At 46.2% G+C, this 25,121-nt stretch overlaps 2 protein-coding genes across 2 annotated transcripts; one reads left to right on the forward strand and one right to left on the reverse strand.

The window, feature by feature from the left end:
* On the reverse strand, positions 1-300 carry LOC148090860 (late cornified envelope protein 3D-like). Its single transcript, XM_087828072.1, has one exon. The coding sequence runs from the start codon at positions 298-300 to the stop codon at positions 1-3; it is 300 nt and encodes a 99-aa protein (XP_087684198.1).
* An 8,194-nt stretch (positions 301-8,494) lies between these two features.
* On the forward strand, positions 8,495-8,794 carry LOC148090861 (late cornified envelope protein 3D-like). Its single transcript, XM_087828073.1, has one exon. It carries the CDS (start codon positions 8,495-8,497, stop codon positions 8,792-8,794), a length of 300 nt encoding a protein of 99 aa, XP_087684199.1.
* Positions 8,795-25,121: the final 16,327 nt, after the last annotated feature.

Raw genomic sequence — 25,121 nt, forward strand, 5'->3', positions numbered from 1 at the left:
TCAGCAGCAGCCCCCAGAGCCATGACCACAGCCAGAGCCCCCGGAGCTCTGACCACTGCCCCTGTCACAGGAGCTGGACCTCTGGCGCCTGCACCCGTGGGACCTGCGGTGGTGCCTGTGGTGGCTCAGGCAGCAGCCTCCCTCGGAGCTGGGGCCACAGCCGCCCCCAGAGCTAACAGCACAGCCAGAGGCTGGGGGCAAACACTGTGCTGGGCTCTTCGGGGGGCACTTGGGGGAGGGGCACTTGGGGGCGCACTTGGGAGGGGGCTGGCACTGCTGCTGGTTCTGCTGGCAGGACATCTCGGCAGGAGGTGAGTGAGCTGCGTGATTAAAGGGAAAGGTCAGTGCCAGGCTCCAGGCCAGCGAACCCCCATGAATGTCAGGAAGCCCCTGCTCCTCCCACCAGCCGCCTCCTGAGCCATGATGTCAGGGGAGAAAGAAACGATATCAGGTCAAAATGACCTGAGAAGACATGTCCCTCACTTGGCCTCCTTCCAAAAATAATTCTGATCTCCTCCCATGGCCCCCACATCTGTCTGTCCCACAGGAACATGGAAGCAAATGTACCCCAGCAGCACCTCCTGGGGAATGCCTGTGGCAAGTGGGCATCTTTCAGGATGAAGAGGGGAGGGACGCTGACAGCAGGGCCCCGGCAGGTCACAGGCCCGGCCGCATGCCACACAGCTTCCCTGCTCAGGTCCCTGCTCTGTCCCCTGCTCCCCTCCAAGGTCCCCTTCCTGCTGCCTCCCCACCAGACACCGCTGCTTCCCTCTCCCCCCTAAGGCCCGGGCCGCCTTCCCTGCTCTCCCTCCGGAGGCCTGTCCCCCCCCAGACACTCACCTGATGCGGAGGAGGCAGGAGAAGCCGTTGCTGGGTGGCTGTGGATGGGGAGCCCAGGGCAGGAGCCCTTTTATTCTGTGCTGGGCTCGTGACACAGGGCCCGAGCATGCTGCTGCTTTCACAAGCAGGGGGAGGTGACAGTGTCACACTCCCATCCCCGGTCTCCAGCTTCTTCCTGCACACATGCCAAGAGGCCTGGCAAGAGGGAAGCAGGAAACCTTGATGACTGCTCCCAGGTGTGCCGGGGACCTGCCATTTCTCCTTTCGCTCTTTCAGCTCAGATGCTTTAGCTTCATCCCTGCCCTTTGCCTTTTGCTGGGCCCTGAGGATGTCGAGATGGATGCATATGACACATTTCCTGACCTTGGGCATTTCAAGTTTGACTGCACACACACCAGAGAAGTAAACATTTATGCTGGTTACCACGTGGTCTGTCCTGGATACCTCCGTCTCTGGGCTATTAGTTTCCTATTGCTCGGCATAGTCCAAGGGTCATGACTTGTTCAGGTAAAATCAGCTCCTGATCTCTGGGGATGGTGGTGATCTGAGACCACTGCACCATGGGAATGAGACGTGGTGGGAAATGGATGGAAGATGGGATCCAGGCCCTGTCTGGGGCAGGTGGGGCCCCTAGCAGAGCTGAAGCTAAAGTAGGATTATATAAATGACAAGACAAAATACCAGAATTGCCTACAATACTTGAGATCACAAGACTCATGTTTAGTATAAAATATCCAGTTCTTTTCATATTTCGTTTCCTGTGGCATGTTTGGTATTGATTACAAAAATGATCTATGAGTGTGAAATACTTAAGAATATTATTGGGAGTCACGAAGATGATTTTGATGTGTAGCCAACAGTGAGCTCGATGGTGGTGGTGATGTTGTGTGCACCGCTTCTAATAGAACAGATCTGATAGTTTCTAAGGTTCGTGTATGACGGTATTTAATAAAATCTGAATCCTATTTTCTCATTGGATTTTATTATAGTACTAGAGATGAATTTTGGTTTGACTTCATCTCTACTATCACAATGAGTGCATTTTGCTACTTTTTTCCAAAAGGTTACATTCAGAACTGCAACAAACATTAATCATTTATATTTCAATTAAAGGGTAATTTTTAATGAAATATTTTAATGAAAATATATGTTATTCTTTTCTGTACTTTGTGGTTTATTGCTGGTAGACACAAAATTCCTTTTACACATTTGTACTTTACAACTTGTCCACTGTGAAGCAGAGGGAGTCCATGATTTATTCTGAAATACCTGTAGGTGATGGACTGCACTGGGTCACAAGAAATGGTGGCTTGGGATGGGGAAAGGGGAAGGGTTCGAGCTGGCACTGACCCTCCCCTCTGATAATCTTCCGTCTCCAGAAGGACTCTCTTGCTGAGGGGACATCTGTAGGCGTACCCCGACCTATGCTCGAGTGTCCACTTCCTTCCCAGTGTTGGGGACCCCAGCAGTTGATACTGTACTGGCAGGGATTACTCATGGAGGGTGGAGCGGGTGCTGCTTTCTCATATCAGGCTGGGTGATGGAGCTGAAGAGGAACATGAGTGTTGAAAAGCACATGGCTCTTTCCCCCTGTTTCATTGCAATGGAGGCTAAGAGGGAGCCAGATGGGAAGGGGGGTCATTCTAATAAACGTGTGCTCTTGGGGACCTCTGGGCCTTCTAATGTGTTCATCCTGGTCCCTGTCATGACTCTGGACTCTGCCTCTGTCTTTCCCTCATAGGCCCAACATTTGCCTGGAGCCCCCTCTGCTTCCTGACTGCCACCACCAGCCACCCCTCCCCCCTGAAATTCCTTCTCTTTTAAGTCACTCATTCCTATGTTCCTTCATTTAATACTTTTCTATTGAACATCATGAATATTCCCCATCCAAAGCTCTTAGCGACACACTTATAGGAGAGCAAAGAGATGGAGCCCGCAACCCGGGCAAGTGCCCTGACTGGGAATCAACCGAACCGTCAGCCCTTTCAGTTTATGGACCGATTCCCAACCAACTGAGCCACACCAGCCAGGGCCTTAGGAAATTTTAACATATCATTATTCAGGGGACGTATAGATCTATTGTTACAATAAATGCAATGAGAAAATGCCTCGCAGCTTATGTAAGAGCACTTTCCACAGCCTTGGCCCGCAGTTAGGTCAGGTGCTATCAGACTCTATCATCACACCTGCCAATTATCACTCACCTTAGGGCTCAGCTCTCTTAGCCACCCAGCCGACATGAATGCTCTCTGCTCTGAGTTACTGCTCCTGGCTCTTTTAGAATCAGTACTACAGCCTCTAAGATACAGACACAATGGTCCTTAAATGTTTGTTAGTTTGCAAGGCTTGCACCACAGCCTTCGGAGATTTCTTATTCCAGCTCTAGTTTTACCTGTGATAGTCTGGCCCATTGTGCCTCTATATGAATAGCTTTTCTTTCCTCAGACCCCTCTGCCTTAATACAGCTATCAAGAGAAGATGGAAGGGATCCAAACCCCACAGTTTCTGTCTCCAAAGAAAATGCCCTTAATGAGTGTCTTATTTTGCCACCAAGGTCTTAGAAGCCTCCAGTGCTTCCCCTCACCCTCTCCTCCCCTCCACACCAGCATAATCTCTTCCTCCTGGTGGATGCCCAGATGCCTTTTGGGTTCCACAAGCTCCTCTTACTTGCCCTGCCTGGGTTTTCTGTGCTTGGACAGATGACAGGCTCCACATCTCTGTTCAATCATCGACCATCCCAAGTGATTGCAGGTGACAACATCTAATGCGTCATTCACTCAGAGTCACTGAAGGGCAACAGGGCACTGACGCCCCAAAACTCTGACTTCAGGCATGAGGACTCCCCCCACACATGTGTATTACGACACCCTCAGCTGGCTCATGCTTATTGCATTACTTGCCTGTCAGCCTAAGAATGGAGTAGCATCTTCATTCTTGAATTTCCTTTGCCCAGCACAACATGTACTATCTGGGTATAAATGGTTTGAAAGGATAAATGATTTTTGTGAATAAATGAATGAAAATCAAGAGAGGCTCCTACAGGAGCACTGAGGTACAGATATTTGGACCATCTTGGGAGTTCTTAGGTTCCTTCTTTCCTCAAAACTCTTGACACCTTCCATGGAGATGCAAAGGGCCTGGGACTGGAGAGTGTAACAAGCTGCCCTCTAAATAAGACTCACCTTTACCCCCTTCTGATCCCACCACCCATTTCCTGTCTGTGAACCAAAATAAGAAAAGAGCTCCAAGATTTTCTCAGTTCTCACTGGAATCAGAATCCCTCAACTCATTACTTTCTCTTTCCCTACTCCTCTTCACTCAAGGATTTTCCCTATGCTGTGGGTTCAGAGCCACAAGCTCTGAAAGAACTACGGAGTCACTTTTTTTTTAAAAGTTGATACAATCACATGCAATTATTTGCCTTTTTGCTTCCTCTAGAGTCACTAAACTTCCCCAAGATGTTCTAGAAGCAAAACTAAGAGTAGCATCAAGACCCTCCCAAGTGTCGCCCCAAGTGCCACTCAAATATCCTGCTCCGGGCCCACCTGCAGTCTCTTCCTGCTGGGCCTCAGCTCTGGGAGTGCCTCGCTTCAGCTATGAGAGGTTAACTGGCATCTACATGAGGTCCTTAGGTACGCGGCACCTTCTGACTACCTCTTCCCATTTTCCTTAAGAATGACTCAGCTGATTGCCCTAGAATGCAATCGTCATGGGGGAGGGAGGAGCCCCAGCTGACAGGAGCTGTGAGGTTATAAGCAAAGGGAGGATTTTGTGCTTTTTGACCTCTGATATGGAATGTCCAAAATGTACTCCAAGGAACGAAACCTGAGATCCTGCACTGCCCACTCCTATAATACTGATCATAATGATGACGTCATGAAATTCCCCCAAGATTCATCCAGCCAGACCAGTCTCTGTATTTCCTTGATGTCTCAGGAACCTACGAAGCCATTGCTCCTTGGGATGGGACTCCTGACACTGTGACTCTTGGGGAGTTGCCTTCATGCTCTGGGAGAAGTGACCAGGCCATGATGATATTGTGATCCTCTGTCATCACAGGATGGCTGCCCTGCGTGTAGGACCTGCAGAGCACCTGATTTCATGGGGAAGAGGAGGGGTGAGAGACAGGAGCAACTCATTAAGGTGGGGGTGAGATTAACGAGCTCCATCTGCAGGTCTTGTGTGGAATCTTCCAAGACAGGCATCAGGGATGGGACTTGGGCAAAGCCTGAGAGACATCCACTGATGTTTCCGGAAAGGCAGGGAAAAGTGGCCACTGACAGCCATTGACTAGGACGTTTTGATCCTTTGAAACTATCCCAAAGTGTGTATGTGTTACTTTTTCAATTACTACTCCCTCTTCTCTCCTCCACTGTCCCACCCCACACCGCTGTCTTTCACCCCCACTCCCACCACCGCCACTTAGGGTTGCAACCCATGGTGAAAAAATGGCTTCCATCCTTGCTACTGTAAGGATAAGGCTAGCTTCTGATACTCACAAGGTATGGGGAAATATTCATTTTTGCAGCAAAGCCTAAACTCCGGCATTTTTTTTCACATGCCCCATGGCACTTGAATTCTATTTGGGGGCCATGTGTCTCAGGTGTAACAAATTCTTCCATGTTTGTTTGCTCTGTTAGACTGAAGAAAGTTTCCATACCTCTCCTTTTCATTGCTCTGTTCCCACTGCTGACCATGGGGCCTGGCCCATAATCATTGCCAAGAGAAGGGAAAACAGCCCCAGATTGTTGGCAACAAGCAGGGGTGGTGCTAGTAGCTCCGCCAATCTTCTCTGCAAGTTCTCCAAAACACAACATCAGACAAGCTGACTTGTGACCAGGAGGGAGCAAGACAAAAATGGGACCACTCTGAGCACCGAAACAAGAGCATTGTCCAAACCACAAAAATGACCAAACATCCCCATTTTCTCAGCGAATATGAGGCACTGCCACTTCTTTATCAATTGCAGCTTTAGTCTTACCCCACTAATCCTGCTTTCTAGCTAAAAATTATTGATACCTAATCACAGAAATGCCCCCCCTTTCTGAAAGCACCTAATCCAGAGCAAAACTTCACTTCCTTGAACTTTCACCAAAACCACCTAACACAAGCCCAAAGCCTATGACAAGCACCCCTTAATGGTTCCCCACGGTGTACTGTCCCTCATTTCAACAAGCCGATAAACACAACTTTATTCTACCACAGGCGTGTTGCGAGTGGTCTTTGGATGGGGACTATTGATGATGTTTGATAGAAATGTATTAAATGAAGGAACATAGGAATGAGTGACTTAAAAGAGAAGGAATTTCAGGGGGGAGGGGTGGCTGGTGGTGGCAGTCAGGAAGCTGAGGGGGCTCCAGGCAAATGTTGGGCCTATGAGGGAAAGACAGAGGCAGAGTCCAGAGTCATGACAGGGACCAGGGTGAACACATTAGGAGGCCCAGAGGTCCCCAAGAGCACACGTTTATTAGAATGACCCCCCTTCCCATCTGGCTCCCTCTTAGCCTCCATTGCAATGAAACAGGGGGAAAGAGCCATGTGCTTTTCAACACTCATGTTCCTCTTCAGCTCCATCACCCAGCCTGATATGAGAAAGCAGCACCCGCTCCACCCTCCATGAGTAATCCCTGCCAGTACAGTATCAACTGCTGGGGTCCCCAACACTGGGAAGGAAGTGGACACTCGAGCATAGGTCGGGGTACGCCTACAGATGTCCCCTCAGCAAGAGAGTCCTTCTGGAGACGGAAGATTATCAGAGGGGAGGGTCAGTGCCAGCTCGAACCCTTCCCCTTTCCCCATCCCAAGCCACCATTTCTTGTGACCCAGTGTAGTCCATCACCTACAGGTATTTCAGAATAAATCATGGACTCCCTCTGCTTCACAGTGGGCAAGCTGTAAAGTACAAATGTGTAAAAGGAATTTTGTGTCTACCAGCAATAAACCACAAAGTACAGAAAAGAATAACATATATTTTCATTAAAATATTTCATTAAAAATTACCCTTTAATTGAAATATAAATGATTAATGTTTGTTGCAGTTCTGAATGTAACCTTTTGGAAAAAAGTAGCAAAATGCACTCATTGTGATAGTAGAGATGAAGTCAAAACGAAATTCATCTCTAGTACTATAATAAAATCCAATGAGAAAATAGGATTCAGATTTTATTAAATACCGTCATACACGAACCTTAGAAACGATCAGATCTGTTCTATTAGAAGCGGTGCACACAACATCACCACCACCATCGAGCTCACTGTTGGCTACACATCAAAATCATCTTCGTGACTCCCAATAATATTCTTAAGTATTTCACACTCATAGATCATTTTTGTAATCAATACCAAACATGCCACAGGAAACGAAATATGAAAAGAACTGGATATTTTATACTAAACATGAGTCTTGTGATCTCAAGTATTGTAGGCAATTCTGGTATTTTGTCTTGTCATTTATATAATCCTACTTTAGCTTCAGCTCTGCTAGGGGCCCCACCTGCCCCAGACAGGGCCTGGATCCCATCTTCCATCCATTTCCCACCACGTCTCATTCCCATGGTGCAGTGGTCTCAGATCACCACCATCCCCAGAGATCAGGAGCTGATTTTACCTGAACAAGTCATGACCCTTGGACTATGCCGAGCAATAGGAAACTAATAGCCCAGAGACGGAGGTATCCAGGACAGACCACGTGGTAACCAGCATAAATGTTTACTTCTCTGGTGTGTGTGCAGTCAAACTTGAAATGCCCAAGGTCAGGAAATGTGTCATATGCATCCATCTCGACATCCTCAGGGCCCAGCAAAAGGCAAAGGGCAGGGATGAAGCTAAAGCATCTGAGCTGAAAGAGCGAAAGGAGAAATGGCAGGTCCCCGGCACACCTGGGAGCAGTCATCAAGGTTTCCTGCTTCCCTCTTGCCAGGCCTCTTGGCATGTGTGCAGGAAGAAGCTGGAGACCGGGGATGGGAGTGTGACACTGTCACCTCCCCCTGCTTGTGAAAGCAGCAGCATGCTCGGGCCCTGTGTCACGAGCCCAGCACAGAATAAAAGGGCTCCTGCCCTGGGCTCCCCATCCACAGCCACCCAGCAACGGCTTCTCCTGCCTCCTCCGCATCAGGTGAGTGTCTGGGGGGGGACAGGCCTCCGGAGGGAGAGCAGGGAAGGCGGCCCGGGCCTTAGGGGGGAGAGGGAAGCAGCGGTGTCTGGTGGGGAGGCAGCAGGAAGGGGACCTTGGAGGGGAGCAGGGGACAGAGCAGGGACCTGAGCAGGGAAGCTGTGTGGCATGCGGCCGGGCCTGTGACCTGCCGGGGCCCTGCTGTCAGCGTCCCTCCCCTCTTCATCCTGAAAGATGCCCACTTGCCACAGGCATTCCCCAGGAGGTGCTGCTGGGGTACATTTGCTTCCATGTTCCTGTGGGACAGACAGATGTGGGGGCCATGGGAGGAGATCAGAATTATTTTTGGAAGGAGGCCAAGTGAGGGACATGTCTTCTCTGGTCATTTTGACCTGATATCGTTTCTTTCTCCCCTGACATCATGGCTCAGGAGGCGGCTGGTGGGAGGAGCAGGGGCTTCCTGACATTCATGGGGGTTCGCTGGCCTGGAGCCTGGCACTGACCTTTCCCTTTAATCACGCAGCTCACTCACCTCCTGCCGAGATGTCCTGCCAGCAGAACCAGCAGCAGTGCCAGCCCCCTCCCAAGTGCGCCCCCAAGTGCCCCTCCCCCAAGTGCCCCCCGAAGAGCCCAGCACAGTGTTTGCCCCCAGCCTCTGGCTGTGCTGTTAGCTCTGGGGGCGGCTGTGGCCCCAGCTCCGAGGGAGGCTGCTGCCTGAGCCACCACAGGCACCACCGCAGGTCCCACGGGTGCAGGCGCCAGAGGTCCAGCTCCTGTGACAGGGGCAGTGGTCAGAGCTCCGGGGGCTCTGGCTGTGGCCATGGCTCTGGGGGCTGCTGCTGACCTGGCCTCTGATGCTGAGACCAGCGATTTCAGAGGAAACCAAGTTCCGGGGACCAGCCTCTGCTGAGCGTGTTCCCTCTCAGTCGCTGCATCTCTGTGACCTTGGCCCGAGCTGAGATGCTTCTGGAGAGCTCTGAGTGTCCTCGGTGGCTCTTTCCATCCTCTGTCCAGGGCCCACAGAGCGCCCGCCTCTAGCTCTGCCAGACCTGCAACATCACCCCCTCAGTTATCATCGCCCTTGTCTGGCCCTGTGCAAAATAAAGTTTTTGTTTCCTCAGCACCACTGGCTCTTTGACTTTGTTCCAACCCAGGTTGCTCTGGGGTCTGTCGTCCCCTCTGTATCTCAGGCCACCACCAGCTTGGGGAAGAGACAGATCCTGACTCTAGACCAGAAGAAACAGCAGTTCCCTTTCCCCCGAAAGGGCTGTGGGACACTTTAGGGTGGGACAGGAGGAGGAAGGTACTGGTTTCAACCCCACCGAGGAAAGGAGGGGATCCCATAACAGGGTGTGGGGAACGGTCTGACTGAACCCCAGACTCTGCTGGGGGCGACTTCACCATCAGAGCGCAGGGGGTGGGTGTCCCAGGATCCCCGACGAAGGACGGGGTCGGGAGCAAGGAGTCGGAAGCTGCTGGAGAAGTTGCTGAGAGACAGGGAGGGAGGAAAGGCCTCGGGGTGATTAACTCGGCGTCTCGGTAGGCAGCTGGGGGCAGTGACAAGGCGGGAACTGAAGAGGCTGTAGATGCGGGAGAACCGGGCCGTGAGGAAGCGTCTGGTGTGAGAAACTTGGAAAGAAGAGAAAAGTGGATCTGAGAAATGGTGCTGGTTTTAAAACCAAAAATAATCATAATATCAAATATTCCCTAAGCACTTACATGAGCCAGGCATGATTCCAGGTGTTGGCACAAGGTTCTTCAGTTAATGCCCCCAACCCTCTGGGACGCGGGGACCTTTATTATCTCACGTTTCAGATGTGGAAACGTAATCATCGCAGGTTTTCTCCACTTCCCAAAGTGGAGGGACCATCGATACAACAAACATACTATCCTGATTCCTGACAAAGTAATAGAATTGTCTCTAAATTTCTTTCTTTCAGCCCAGCTCAAAGTGTTTAATGTTGCTTTTTTAACTCTGTCTCTGAGATTCCAGACTCTACAGGTCATAGCTGCAGTGGGATCCTATCTGGGAAAGAAAGGTTGTCCCTGATTTTAGACAAAGCGATACAATGAACAGACTACATCCAGCTGGACCCAGCCCCAAGTCAGCGGTACCATGAAATCTCTTTTCCCTGGCCCTCCACACATTCCCAACCCCCAGGTCCATACCAAGCAGTGGTCCCATCATCGAGCCCTGTGTGTCGATGGCTACGCATATGTACTTTAGACCTCAGAAACCTCTGTGCCAGGATATGCCCCACAGCCACCCAAAGGGACACACATCGGCCCCAAAACTGTTCAGAGGCGCAGAGGCCAGGGAAAGGCAGACCTGGGTCAAAGACAGAAATCAGAAAGGCAGGTGAGCACAGCCATGAGGGATGGGCCTGACCACAGCTCTGCCCACACCAGTTGGCCACTAGGTGGCTGGCCGCTGGCTGCAAGAGTGACCAGAGACACCTAGTGGCCAACTGAGGTGTGTGTTCCTCAGTCACACCGTAGACGTTTCCAAATCAGGGGGGAGCTGCCCCACCTGACCACACAATTTCCAGCTCCAGGTGGGGGCAAAAAATTACCCTAATAAAATTTTAAATAGTTTGAAAAGTTACTTTTTTTTAAATTAACAAACTATAGCCCTGGCCGGGTGGCTCAGTCAGCTAGAGAGTGGTCCAGTACATGGAAAGGTTGTGGGTTCGATTTCTAGTCATTGCACATACCTGGGTTGCAGGTTCCATCTGGTCAGGGCATGTACAGGAGGCAACTGATTGATGTTTCTCTCTCTCTCTCTCTCTCTCTACCTTCCTCTCTCTCTAAAATCAATAAAAACATATCCTCAGGTGAGGATTTTTTTTAAATGAACAAACTATAAATGTTCTCAGCATTTATTCCACATTATCATTATTACATGTTATTAGTGCTCCATAATTCCCATGTAGCGAAAATACGGGAAACCCTAACGTGTTAAGGAATAAAAAATTATTTCCCAGTTTTGAAAAATTGAGAAAGCACAAAGGCGATTCACAAAAGAATTTTAAGTGACCAATAAATACAGGTTCGACTTCTTTAGCAAACAACAAAAACATTATTTCCACCTGTCTCTTTGTAATTATCAGACCTGGGCACTGAGGTCCTAAGGAATAAGCACATGCAGGGCAGTGGCAATGGCCAATTTAGTGGCATTTCAGAAAAACCTAAAAAGTCATTGGACTTCTAGGAGAATGCCCCCAGTTGAATCATCAGAGATTTTTTTTTTTAATGTGTGTGTCATTATTTAAAAGAGGAGAGGTAGAACCTGCCTCCACGTCAAACAGTAAAGGAGTCATTAACTAAACTATTGTGCATCCATAAAATGGAGGAAACACTGGCCAGTCATTAAAACCACCTTTAAAATTGGGCGCATCACATGACATAGTGTGGAAGGGAAGCACACACGGCGTGCAACTGGTGTCGACTTTGCACTCACCCACTCAGTTTTGCTCATACATCCATGGTTTTCACAAATTTAGCAAATCCGCATTACCTGAGTTATTACAGAAAATAACTTTCATTTTGAAACCCAATAATTAGGCAGGGTGAGGTTACTGAGAACTAGGGGTCCTGCGCCTCCCTGGCCCAGAGGAGGTAAGGACTTCAAACATCAGCGCTGTAAAGTCAGCCCTTTAGTTTTACGATGAAGAAACAAGCATCTCTGCTCTGCCCTGGTCACTCGGGCGGTGGCCACCTGCTGCCCCTTAACTGGAAGGAAAGAGAAGGGCCACTGCTGCTGGGCGCAGGCTCCCCTAGGTCCCTGCCAGAGCTGGGAGGGCCCTAATCTGGGCAGCCCCCCCCCCACTGGCCTGCTCCACCCCCAGCAGATTAAGGGCTGCCCTGCTGGCCCTAATTAACCTCAAAATTAATTGATTTTTCTGGTCCTCTTTGCAGCAGGGCTTCTCACCATCCTCTGATGCCCTTAAAATTTCACTGTTTTAAAAATAGTAATAAATTTTAGCACATACATGTGAACTAACTAGGGCATTGAAATGCTCTGCTTTTGAAAACTTATTTCAAACGAAACCTCAGCTGTCATGGGGGCCTGCCTAGGATTTTGTGTGAGCGGAGGAGGGGTGCTGGGAAAGCCACCTGGGGGGGGGGGGGCTTCCATGGATTTCGAACAGTCGCCTTCTTCGAAGGCTGCAGGCATCTGCGGCCAGCGCGGGGGGGCTCTACCCTGGGGCTCGCGGGGCTCTAGAGACGGGGTGGGGCAGGGGGGTTCCGAGGGGACCCTTTGGTGATAATACCTTAGGATTTTTACTCTCTCACACTTGTGCTCTCGCCCACTTAGGAAATTCGTAGTCTCTGTTTTCCTCCTGTCAATACCATTTAAAATTAAATTAAATCAGAAAGAAAAAACCCAACCCTACCGTCATTTTAAACGCATGGACCAGTTTACGGGGTTTTGCTGTTAAACGCGCCCCGTCTACAATTAGGACTTCACAGTCTCCGCTCTGCTGTTTTCCGAACTGTCGCCAATAATGTCAAAACTGCTTTCTTCTTGCAAATGGCCTGAAGGGTGAGGTCATGAATGCCACGTGCGCCTGCCTCTGTGCCACCCCGCTAGGTGTCAGCAGAAGAGGGAGCTCTAGGGCATCGTCTGTCTCCCTAACGACACACACACACACACACACACACACACATGCACGCACGCTGATTCACACATATTTACCCACGTGCTTTCCTAGCTCCGGACACTAAGTGTCACTTGGAGTCCAAAAATAGCCGCCGCACTTACTTCACGTAATTTAGAGGCGGCGGCGGAATCTGGGGCGCAGGCCATCGGCTGCCCCGCGAAGGGCGGCCGGCGGCGCCGCGCCCTGATGAAAGCCTTCGGGGCACCTCTAGAGGGCGCTGCGGGCAGAGGGAGCGGCCGGGCTCCGGGTTTAAACAGCCCAAGGCCGCTTCCTCTGCCAGGGAGCCCGCAACAGTGCCCATCCCTGCCCGCCTGGCAGAGGCGCTGAACGGAAGATGAAGGGTTCAAGAAACTGGGGGCCCAACTACAAATTGATAAAAATGAGTATGAGTTAGAGAGCGAGGTGGGACAAGGGGAAAAGCTGAGTTTTGTTAAATGTGCCTTGTTTTAGACTTTGGACTTCAGAATAATGTAAATGTTTCATGCGTAAATAAAAGCAAAAGTCTTAAATTTGAAAATCTGTAACCAGTGAAGACAAACTATAACAAATGTATCTAACTGCATCTGAGGTTGATGATATAACTACAATGAGAAAATTACTTCAAGTAGCTTCGAAACACAGTATTCTGACTACATCTCTATTCCAAGGACAGAGGAGTCTCAAAGAAACCTTAGGAAGCACTGAATGGTCTTATAATTAGTAGTAATATTGGCATTGGCATTTGGAAAATATTACAGCTATATTGCAAGATAAAACAAAAAAAGACCAAGATGTTCAATATAAGAGGGAAAACTTCAGAAATAATATAAAGGAAATATATACCCCAAAATGTAATTTAAACAGAAATATCATTATTCATTCATGATTTTTTCTTTAAAAATGTATTTCCTAATGTTGTCCACTAAAATACCTAGAAGCAATGAAAGCTTAGTAGTATTTTTCAGCCATGCTGCCCATATTAAGGTCCCTAAATAACTAAAAGAGAGCAGAACTCCTTGGAGAAATGCCTGAGGCCAGATCTGAGGCAGGCGATGCACAAGATGACCCTGGGGTATCTTATTTTACCAGAAAGCAAGGAAGCTCTGGCAGACCACCAGGGCTGTGTCAAAAAAGACACAGGGAGCTAAAAAAAAAAAAAAAAAAAAAAAAAAAAAAGTGATGGTGGAATTTGAGAATCAAAAAGCACAATCATTACAACTTATCAAGGCACATCAAAAAATAGAGAAATCCATGGGTCCATAGTGATACTTCCTTTAAAAAAAAAAAAAGAAATGCTTATTGCCCTGGCTGGGTGGCTCAGTTAATTGGAATATCATCCTGTACACCAAAGGTTACAGGTTCAATCCCGCTTGGGGCACGTATGGAAGGCAACCCACTGATGTTCTATCTCACATTGATATTTCTCTCTGAATCTCTCTCTCTCTGCCAAAGTCTCTCTCTCTCTCTCTCCCTTCCTCTCTCTCTAAAATCAATAAAAAACATATCCTCTGTGAGGATTAAAAATAAATAAATAAAATAAACTTTTTAAAATTTTAAAAATTGTTATCTTTGGAAAGTGCTAGGCCACCGGCACAGTATTCTGAAAACTGGCAAGAGAAGATATTTAGCATTTTTTCGGTCTTTCCTGTCTAAACTGTATGTCAGGTTACCACACAGTTGATGAGTAAAGTTCTTTTGAAAAAATAATTTCAGTTAATAAATAAAGAAGGAATAATAGAAATAGAAAATCACGATTTATTAATCTTGAAGAAATAATGGCTCTAGCAGCAACCATCAGTATGTGTTTACAGCATTAGGTGAAAGGTTCATGGGAAACTTTAAAATGAATGGACGGATCAATGTTGGCATCACTAAGGTAGCACGTGCCTGCTGTATGGTACAATAAGAACCTCACATCACATTTGATGTATGTTTGCCGCACACACACACGCACATACACAAAACTTGAATTTAATTCACGCTTCTAGATCTAATGACCAGTTTGCAAGAAATACTGGGGAATATAGGGATATCATAAGAAAGTTAAATGGCACCAGAAAGAAGCAAACAGATGAAATCAAAATATGAGAAATTCTTCAAGCTGAATAACCTGTTTCTTTGAAAAGTAAATAATGTTTGCAGATCTTGGCTATTGTAAATCACGCTGCTATGAACACAGGGGTGCATAGATTCTTTTGAATTAGTGTTTTGGGATTCTTGAGATATATTCCCAGAAGTGGGATCACAGGGTCAAATGGCAGTTCCATGTTTAATTTTTTGAGGAAACGCCACACTGTCTCCCACAGTGGCTGCACCAGTCTGCATTGCCGCCAGCAGTGCACCAGGGCTCCCCTTTCTCCACACCCTCGCCAGCACTTGTTTGTTGATCTAGTGATGGAGCCATTCTGGCAGGTGCGAGGTGATATCTCTTTGTGGTTTTGATTTGCATCTCCGATGATTAGTGACGTTGAGCATGTTTTCATGCCTCTTGGCCATCTGTATGTCCTCTTTGGAGAAGTGTCTCTTCAGATCCTTTGCCCATTTTTTAAGTGGATTGTTTGTCTTCCTGGTGTTGAGTTGTATGAGTTCTTCATATATTTTGGAAATTAATCCCTTATCAGATGTGTCATTGGCGAATGTTCTCCCATGCAGTGGGCTCCCGTTTCATTTTGCCGATGGTTTCTTTTGCTGTGCAGAAGCTTTATCGAAGCAGAGGCATGGATGCGTGGAACAGACTGACAGCTGTCAGAGGGGAGAGGGAGGGAGGGGACCGGATGGAAGGTGAAGGGATTAACCAAAGAACACGCGTAACCTACAGTCACAGACGACTGTGTGGTGACGGCCAGAGGGAAGGGGGGCAAGGGCTGCATGGAGGTGGCCAGAGGTAGAGGGAAGATGGGGACATCTGTAATGGAATAAATAACAAAAACAAAGTTAAAAAAAGTAAATTATGTGAAAGAGGAGGGGGGCTGCCACAGGTCAGAAGAAATGTAAGAGACATATCACTCCAATGCGTGGTCCTCGTTTGCATCCTGATTCGAAACACCAACTTTAAAGCACCGTTTTTTTAGGTAATTGTGGAAATGTGAGCAAGGGTGAGGTGCTGTGTGGTATTAAAGCAATATTGTTACTTGTTAGGAATAGTAATGGCATGGAAGCTATGTAAGAAAGAGAAATCTCTTATGTGTTCAAGATACATACTCCAGCATGTATGGGGGGGGTAATGTGAAGTGTGGGCTTTGTTTTAAAAATAGTTCAGAAAAAAGCGTGTGCGTGTGTGTGGGTGTTGGCTGGGGGAGGGCAGGGGAGCGAGAAATGAAACAATGTTGACAAAATGTGTGTTTTTTTATCTGAGCGTTGGGTGATTGGGCCTGACTACCCTGTTCTACCTTTGTGCGGATTTGAAATTAGGGCCAAAGAGCAGTAAAGAGGAAGGCGCGGGACGGAGCCAGCGGGGGTGCGGGCGCCGGGGAGCAGCCCTCGGCGCCCCGACGGGAGGGGAGCTTAATGCAAAGCGCAGCACCTCCGGGTCCACGTGCTTCTGCCGTTCATCCTGCGGCCCTGCCCGCGGCGCCCGGGCTCCCGGCCCGAAGGACAGATTCCAGCCTGTCCCTTTCTATCTCGTTACCTCGTTCTCCTGTCCTCATAATGATTATGTGATTCTCCGATTGGGGCCTGCTTGTTGTTTCCCTTCGCCCCCGGGCCTGCAGAGGTTGAGGCTGAGGGCAGGCGCTTCGTCCCCATTGGGAAGCCTCAGCTGCGGGTGCAGTGCGGGGCAGCTTGACTGCGGCGAGCGTCTGGTGAATGAATAATGAAGTGCGTCACAGCATCTTTAATTACGGTAACAAATCCAAGGCACGGCGATGCCCAGCGGCAGGGAGCTGACTAAATAGACGGTGAACTAGTTGTAAAATGGGGGACTATTCTGGCATCGAAAATATCCTATGAATGAGCGCTTACTATCATGAAAAGATGCTATATTGTTGCGTGAAAAGTTCAGATGAAAAATAGCATTCACATCCTGAATATAATTTTGTAAAAAGAAAAAAAAAAGTTTGTGTAGAGAAAGAGCTGGAGAAATACACAACCAGTTGTACAAATGAGTATCTGTAGATGGTAGAATTATGAGTTGCTTCATCTTTGTTTATTTATATGTATATATTTCTACAATGAACACAATTATTCAATAATTTTTTTAATAAAATTAATATTAAAAACTTAATACAAAGATTTTCTAACAAATTACAATTTTCAAAATAAAATAAACTATCCTGTGAGGCCAGTTACTCTATATAGAAGGGACTTTTTCCTGCATTGAATGAGCAACCCAACTACATGTTCCCAGGTAATCCTTTCAAATGTTAAAGATACTGTGAAGCCTAGCTTAGCCGGCATGGTTCAGGGGTTGAGCCTCAACCTGTGATCCAGGAGATCAAGGTTCGATTCCCGGTCCGGGTTTCAGGCTGGACCCCCAGTGGGGGGCGTGCAGGAGGCAGCTGATCAATGACTCTATCACTGATGTTTCTATCTCTCTCTCTTCCTCTCCCTGAAATCAATAAAGATATTTTAAAAATTTTAAATAATGTGCTTAAAAAAAAAAAGATATCATGAATTTTGGACTATTTACCCTTAATAATTTTTTTAAAACATATTTTTAATTAAACAAGTAGTACATGAATCCGATTGCTTCTACTTTATTACTAATTGTGAATTCATTACAGAATGGATATAATGTCAGAAATGAGCCCAAGCATTTTTCACACGTTTCTGAACTGGGTGGAGCGTAGGATTAATGTGGTGCTTTGTGCTGAGAATGCGCCACACCTTGATGTAATTTCTGATGAGTACAAAGTACAAAGCAAGGATTAAATTATAGAGTTTATGCTGTCAACAATCAATCAACAATTGTTTTTGAACAACTTCTATATACAAATCATAGTGCTGAGTGGACAGGGAAACACTAAGACATATAGGACACAACCACTGTCCTCAAGAATCTTAGAGTCTAGTAGTTGTATAAGAAATCTACCTTGCTCAGGAATGGAATGAGAACGGACAATTGGTCCCTGGGTTGGGCTTCCCTTTGAGATTCTCTTGAATCAAGTACCACTGATCCTTCCAAAATAGTTGCCAAGGCAGACTTGGCCCCAGGAAGAACAGAAATTATTTCTTTGGATTTCCCGCAGCACAGTTGACTGCCTAGAAATTTCCAAGAACCAAATACTGGTTCTGGAAATATTGCTATTTAGATAACTTTAAAATCTTTATGCTATAACCATCTCAAATGTTCAATAAAATACAATAAATATCCTTTTGGTTCATATCTATGCTTGCAAGCAAGAAGAATTTCCAAGTTCCGTAATTGAAGGAAGAACTGAAAACCAAAACCAGAACAGGAAGCCCATGAGCGGACAGGGCAGCTGCCTGATGACAAGAAGAGTCATTTTCTGGGGTTTGAGATCTAAGGTCATGAAGAGAAAGAGACAACATTGGAAGCAATGGACGAGCCATCCTTAGTGGAAAAGGTGGACTAGAAAAAGATACCATAAGACACAAGGAAGCTTGTCTGCCTTAGCCCAGGCTTATGGGAAGTGGGGAGAAAATAAACCTTTAAAATTAATAACCAAAGGTCTGTGCCTCATATCAGTTTGCTGTTCTTCCAAAGTATACTACACATGTGGTCTGCAAATCCAAAAGCTAAGCAATTAAAATAAAAATTGGTCCCAGGCCAGTGACCTGGGATATTTGACAAAAACAAGCCCAAAATTAATCAAGAGCGACTTGTGTTCAGGATAAGTTACATAAGATGCCCACAATAAAGTTCCATTGAAGATGAATTCATGTTGGATTGTTTTCTTGTGTGCTTTGTAATTTTGAATTATGAGTTCATCTTCAGTGGAAGTCAATAAATTCTATAAAAAGTAGGATTAGACTACCAAGAATTTTCAGATTAAAGAACTATCTGATACATTTTAGAAAAATAAGTATGTTTCAAATTATTAATGGCAATAAATAATATATTTAAAATGCAATAAACATATAGACACTATAAAAAATAACCGAAGAACTATAAAAATTAAAAATATAGTCACTGACATTTAAAAACCAATGAATGGTGTAAGTAATGTTTAGATTTGACTAAGCGTAAAAGACAAAAAGATGATGACTTAATAAATTATAAATTTTTACATAAAATTAGTTTTGTTTCTCATATAAAATTTCAGATTGTGGCCACCTAGCACTGACACTGCAGCTCCACAGTCCTCTGGGATTGATTTGTCTCCTACCTTCCTGTTTGCAACTCCTAGAGGGTGTCACTTGTTCTTTTGGTTTAATGTGCAGTTCCAGCCATCAATACAAATCTCAAGCAGGGAGAGGAAGAAGGGGATGAAAGGGGACAAAGGGTATTGGCCTATCCTTTACAAAAGTATCCTGAAGATACTTCCACTGTCATCATGTTGACCAGAACTTGGTCACATGCCCATGGTTACCTGCAAGGGAGCCTGGGATGTTTATTCTGGACAGCTACGGACCCAGCTAAAAATGAGGGGTTTTATTAATCTGGAAGGATGGAAGAATAGATATTGGAGTAAACAAGTGGCAAACAATATATTTAAAAGAGCTAAAAGGAGAAATCATGAACTGGAAGATAGATGTGTTGAATGATTTTCAATGGCAGTGGTTTCTAGAATATAAAACAAAAATCCTACACGCATCTAGTAAGAATTCCAGAACAGGGGAGGGAAGAATGAGTAAGAAAAGTATTTGAAGAGATGTTGGCTCTAAATTTTCAAGAATTAATGAAAGTTGTGAATCCTCAGGAATACAAATCTTAAGGGAAAATTACTAAAAGCACCGGAGGGATGAAGCAGATTACAGGCATACCTTGTTTTATTGTGCTTTGCTTTATTGCACTTTGTGGATATTGCATTTTTTACAAATACAGTTCAAGGTTTGTGGCAACCCTGCATTGAGCAAGGTGCCATTTTTCCAACAGCATTTGTTCACTTCGTGTCACTGTGTCACATTTTGGTAATTTTCACAATATCTCAAACATTGTATATTTTGGGCATAATGCTATTGTACTTAACAGCCCACAGGAGCATGTAAACATAACTGTACATGCAGTGGGAAACCAAAATATTCATTGCGATATTCACTTTACTGCAGTGGTCTTGAGCTGAACTGGCAATTTCTCCAAGGTATGCCTAAACCTCCAAAAAAATGAAAATTAGGTTGCACTCTTCCCAACCACTACTGCCAAAAAATAGTGGGAAAATATCTTCAAAGTAATCAGAGGCAATATTTGCCAACCTGGAATTCTATACCAACTAAAATATAATTTAAGGGTGAGGCCCAAATTAAGATATGTTCAGATGAAGATTGGTTTTTATCACTGGTAGTTGTGTTTAATATGAGGTGTATCTGAAATACCCAAATGAAACTATTCCATGAGAATGAGATTCCTTTTTTTTTTACCTGTAATTTGCAGGAAATATCATGGCTGGAGTTAGAGGTTTTGGAGATATCCACGTAACAAAATCACCCAGATTGCATCTTTCTGTCTGAAATCCTAACCAAGAGCCCAGCACATAGTAGGCCCTCAATTAAAGTGTGAGGAATGAATAAATGAACATGATTTCTCTGTAAAAAGAGCAAGTCAGGCAGCTGTGGGCTAAACCTAAGTTATATACAGACTTAGAAGTGTAGCCAGGAAAGAGAAAGGCAGAGAAGAAATTATAAAAGAAAAAGTCCAAAGGATTAGAACACACCGAGGGGAAGAAGGTGATCGACAGTGGGCAACGCTGCCCCCACAGCTAGTATCCTAGGGGTTGAAGAAAGACTATTGAACGCAGAGCTTGGTGACAGCAGTGAGATCATCAGGCATAACGGTTGGTGGGACAAGCTTTATTCTGAGGGATCAAGGACGATTCCAGTAAAAGATAAAACAATGAATGGCGCTCTTTGAAGTTTAGGGTAGAGACTAAGAAAAGAAGATAAGTGAGCACAGAAGCTAGAGATGAAGTTAACACCCCCATTCTTAAGCTAAGGTAACTTTAGTTTGATTGAAAGCATAGGAGAGAGACCAAATGAGCCCCGCAATGTCATGGCTCACCATGCCTCCAGGATAAGGCTCCGGGAGCCGTGGGTAGTTGTACCAGGCCCTGCCTTATCTATTCCCTGACCAGCTGGACAATCTCACCTGCCTTGGCTTCCTTGAGCACCAGCCATGCAAAATTGTTTGCTAGAAAACACACACTCACCTCTCTGGCCTTTACACTTAAGGCTGTTTGCTTTAACTTAAATATGTTTTCCTACCTTTTCAGCCTGGCCAACTCCTAGGCATCCTTCAGGGCTCAGTTCAGACAACACCTTTGGCCTCACCTGGATGAGCAGTCCCCTCTCTGTGGAGCTGACTCCATGTGCTGACTTCAAGCACTTATCGCATTACACTGTATTATGACATCTGATTCCTTCCCCCTCTAAACTCCTGGAAAAGAGTTACTTGCTTGTATCATACAATCGATGCCTGTCCTATAGTAAGTGATCAATAAATTTTTAATTAATGAAAGATCGCAGTTATAAATGAATAGAAAATCACCAAGGGGAGGCGGGTTGGGGAAAGGAGGTTAATTTCTGATCTTCAGATACATGTAATCACACTTCATACACATAGAAAATGGCCTTTGAACATGGAAGTTTCCAAACACGCCAAGCATGGATGCAGCTACATTGTTGGCCATTAAACGAGCATCTTCTAAAGAATGAGACAGCATTGAATGAGATAGGTCAGGAGCCAGAGTCTTGCCCTGATGCAATGTCTGTAAGAGAAGAGGGGATACTGGCTTTTCTGGCCGGGACACATTCTGAGGGAAGCTGGCATATTTCAGATTGAGCAGGGCCAGCTCACTCTGAGCTGCTGCAGTGTCACTCACAGAGGAGAGGATGTTGTCCTTACTCACCGCGAACGCGTTTTCCTGTTCAACCTGTTCCACCCAGTTAAAATGAAACTGCTATCCCGCCAGATGCAATCTCCTGCTATAACTGTTCGACGGTTTAAAGAAACCAGGTGGATCATGCAGGGGAAGGAAGAGCCTGGCTGACTAATCTGACTTGTGTGACATCCTTTAGCTTCTTCAGTTCTGCACGATCCTGGTTCTCTTCCGCCTGAATTTCTAGAACCCGAGACCCCAAAATAGCCTCATCTAGTCCAAATCGCTGGGTAATTTCTCTGACTTCATCATCTTTGCCCTCTTCACTTGGAGCTCAGCTTCCTCCTAACTGCTTGATTTCTTCCTCAACTTAACTCTTGACTTTCTGTTGTGCCCATTCATTCATTCATTCATTCATTCATTCACTCATTCACCCAACACGTGTTTATTGAGTGCCTTCAATGTCCCAGCCTCTCTCCTTCACACTGAGGTTACTGCAAGGAGCAAAGGCAGACCAGGTCTCTCAATAACTTTCATGGACTAGATGGGACTATCTCCATTCCCAAGGATTTGACTCTCACGTCTGTATGACTTATTACTATGTGGTTATCTAAATTTTCAAGGGTCTGGGTCTGGAGTTCCAGCCCCACATCCTGTCTCATGGTCATGTCTTGCCAGCACCTCAAACTCCACGTGTCTTGAGCTGAACTTGACCTCTTCCTGTCCACACCAGTTCTTTCTATTCACATCTCTGTTTCGTCAATGGTATCAGCATTTCCCAGTCACCAGGCACAGACCTCCAAAACACCCAGCTCTTTCCTCTTTCTCAATCCCAACGCATCACCCATTTCTGTCTATTCTTCCTTCTGGACAAATGCTTTTCATGTCTGTCATTTCCTTTCCTTACTCACTGCCATGTACTTAGTTCAGATTCCAGTCCAAAGTAACTTGCCCTCATTTGAAGTCTTGTAACAAATAATCGAAATTCAGTTGAGTCCCTATAGCCATCGTCTATGCCATGTTCTCATATTTCTTGTTTTTGTATGTATTTATATGTGACATTACTTCTTGTATGTGATGTTATCATTCATACCTTGTATGATCATTTACCATGTTTTTTGAATCAGACTATAAACTCCTTGAGGTCAAGAACTACTTTTGTGCATCTCCTAGAATTGCTTAGCACAGTATTTTACATGTGATGCACTAACAGATATTTTTTAATTTATTAACTCTAATGTGTACCTGGCACAGTTTTAGGCATTGTCCCTAAATGATCAATCGGGTGACATTATTTAATTATCTCAGTGTACAGATTAGGAAGAGGTGGCTCTTGGCTCTCTTGGAAGGTATTAGAAGGCCTGATCCAATCAGAGGCTGTCACTTGATGCCTAGATAACCTCAGGTGGGTCACTTAGACTCTCAGAGCCTCTCAATCTGTTAAACAGAGATAATAACACTTCTCTTACAGAATTGTAAAAGAGATATGTGACAACACCTTATAGGCTGCTAAATTCTATGTAAATATCAGTTGTTACTATTACCACTATAATAACATAATTTAAGCTGAAACTGGAGCCATCATGAATAAAATACATTCAACATTACTGTCACTATCTTATTAAGAATAATGTTTTGCCTTCGCTGGTGTGGCTCAGTGGTGAGAGAACCAGCCCAAGCACGCACGCGCACACACAAAAGGGCCTCTGGTGCGATTCCTGGTCCAGGGCACACACAGCAATGTCTCTCTCTCTCTCATTTCTCTCTCTCTCTCTCTCACTCTCATTTCTCTCATTTCTCTCATTTCTCATTTCTCTACCTTTCCCTCAACTTCCACTCTCTCTAAAAAATCAATGGAAAAAATGTCCTCGAGTCAGCATTGACAGCAACAACAAAACCACGAAAGAATCCTGTCTCATTCTCCAACAATAAGAAGAAACCTGATAAACCTGATTCTGCCTGTCAGTGTGCTGGGTGATGACCTTTGAGTGGGACTTCACGCTGCCAAATTCCGCTCAGCCCCAGGTTTGTAGGGGTGACTGTTGCCACCTCCGAGGGAACCCTGTGCCAGGCACGCAGTGCACCTGCTGCTGGAAATGAGGAAGGCTGTGGACCCGCGAGCAGAAAGCCCTAGCCCATCCAAAGTCGCTTTCTAGGTTTCTAAAATAAAACTGTCCTTAGAATGCCCAAATCCCGCTCATCAAAGTCCCCCTGCGGTGGCCTGCTGGAGGTCAGGGATACGTGAGCCTGGCAGTTCCGCCGTCCATGGTCAACCATCGGATCAACATCAATGTGCCTCTCGTACGGGGTAGGTACTTCCATTCAGATTCACGTGTCTCTGTCTTTCTTTCCCAAAACTCAGGCCTCAGCTTCCTGCTTAAGGGTCATCTCCAACCCTCAGGTGTGAGTCAAGGGGTGCCTCCTTCCCGCCTCACCTGCCTCACAGCCACCACGTCCCAGGGCCTGTTGCTTCAACACACATCACTTGTGGAAGAGGCGGGTCCATGGGTGATATCATTTGTTTGCAAACAGTTTCCACAAATCACCTCCCACTGGGAATCAGAGAACCTCAGAGATGGAGGGAAGGGCCACTCCCACCCACAGGACTGTCCTTGGGAGCCTCCTTGACAGGGGTCATCTGGCCTCAGCTTTAAATATCTGGGATGAATCAATGGAGCGTGTCTGACCTCACCTCTGAGCACATACCTTTCATTGGGTGGATGCCATGACAGAGCTTGCCAGTCACTGGGTCACTGATGTAATAGTAGCCAAAGAAGCCAAGCCTCAATTTTCTAGGAGCCTGGGTGTGTCTGCAGAGGCCTAAGTGTCCCTTCCCCTGGGTGGTGGTGATCCCTGAGCAGGAACCATGACACTGAGTTTGAGAACATGGGCTTTGGAATCAGTCAGACCGCCATTCGAGTTTCATCTCCCTCACTCGCCATCTGGGGGCCCTGCACATACACTAGGGTGCGCCTTTGGCCAAATCTCTAAAACTCTCTGAACTCCAAGTTTCCTCACATATAAAAATAAAGAAATAAAAAAATTTATGTCTACATTTTAAGATTATTGTGAAGATTAATGAGAAAATATATGTAAAGTGCTTAGCCTTGTGCCTGGAACAAAGTAAGTGCTCAGTTAATGGTAGCTATGGTTACTATTATTATCACAGTTATTATTGCCTCTTCCCTTTTGAACCAGCAGGCGTGGCTGCAGAGGGCATTAATCTCCCTGTTTCTCTCTTGATTTGTGGCCATAGGCCTGGGTTTCTGGCCCACTCAGGATGACCTCACCACCACCACCACCACCACCGCCTCTAGAGGATGACATTCCCATGTTTCTGAGCATGGCACACCCCACCCCACAGAGTCCTGGAAGCCCATGGCTCCTGGTCGGGCCTCAACCGCATAGATGAGACCTGGAGAGGGAGCCTCCCAGTCTCCTAGAAGGCTCAGCTCAGGAGTTTCCTTACCCACAAGCACAGCAGGGAGGCAGTGATTCTTTGTGGCAAACAAACAAACGAAAAAGTCTCAGCTGGCCTAATTCCAAACCAAGAGTTGCAGATCCAAACCTATCCACACAGCTGCCTGGGCCCGG

Source organism: Miniopterus natalensis, chromosome 19 (assembly GCF_054644295.1).
Source record: "Miniopterus natalensis isolate mMinNat1 chromosome 19, mMinNat1.hap1, whole genome shotgun sequence".
In the NCBI taxonomy this organism is placed as follows: domain Eukaryota; kingdom Metazoa; phylum Chordata; class Mammalia; order Chiroptera; family Miniopteridae; genus Miniopterus; species Miniopterus natalensis.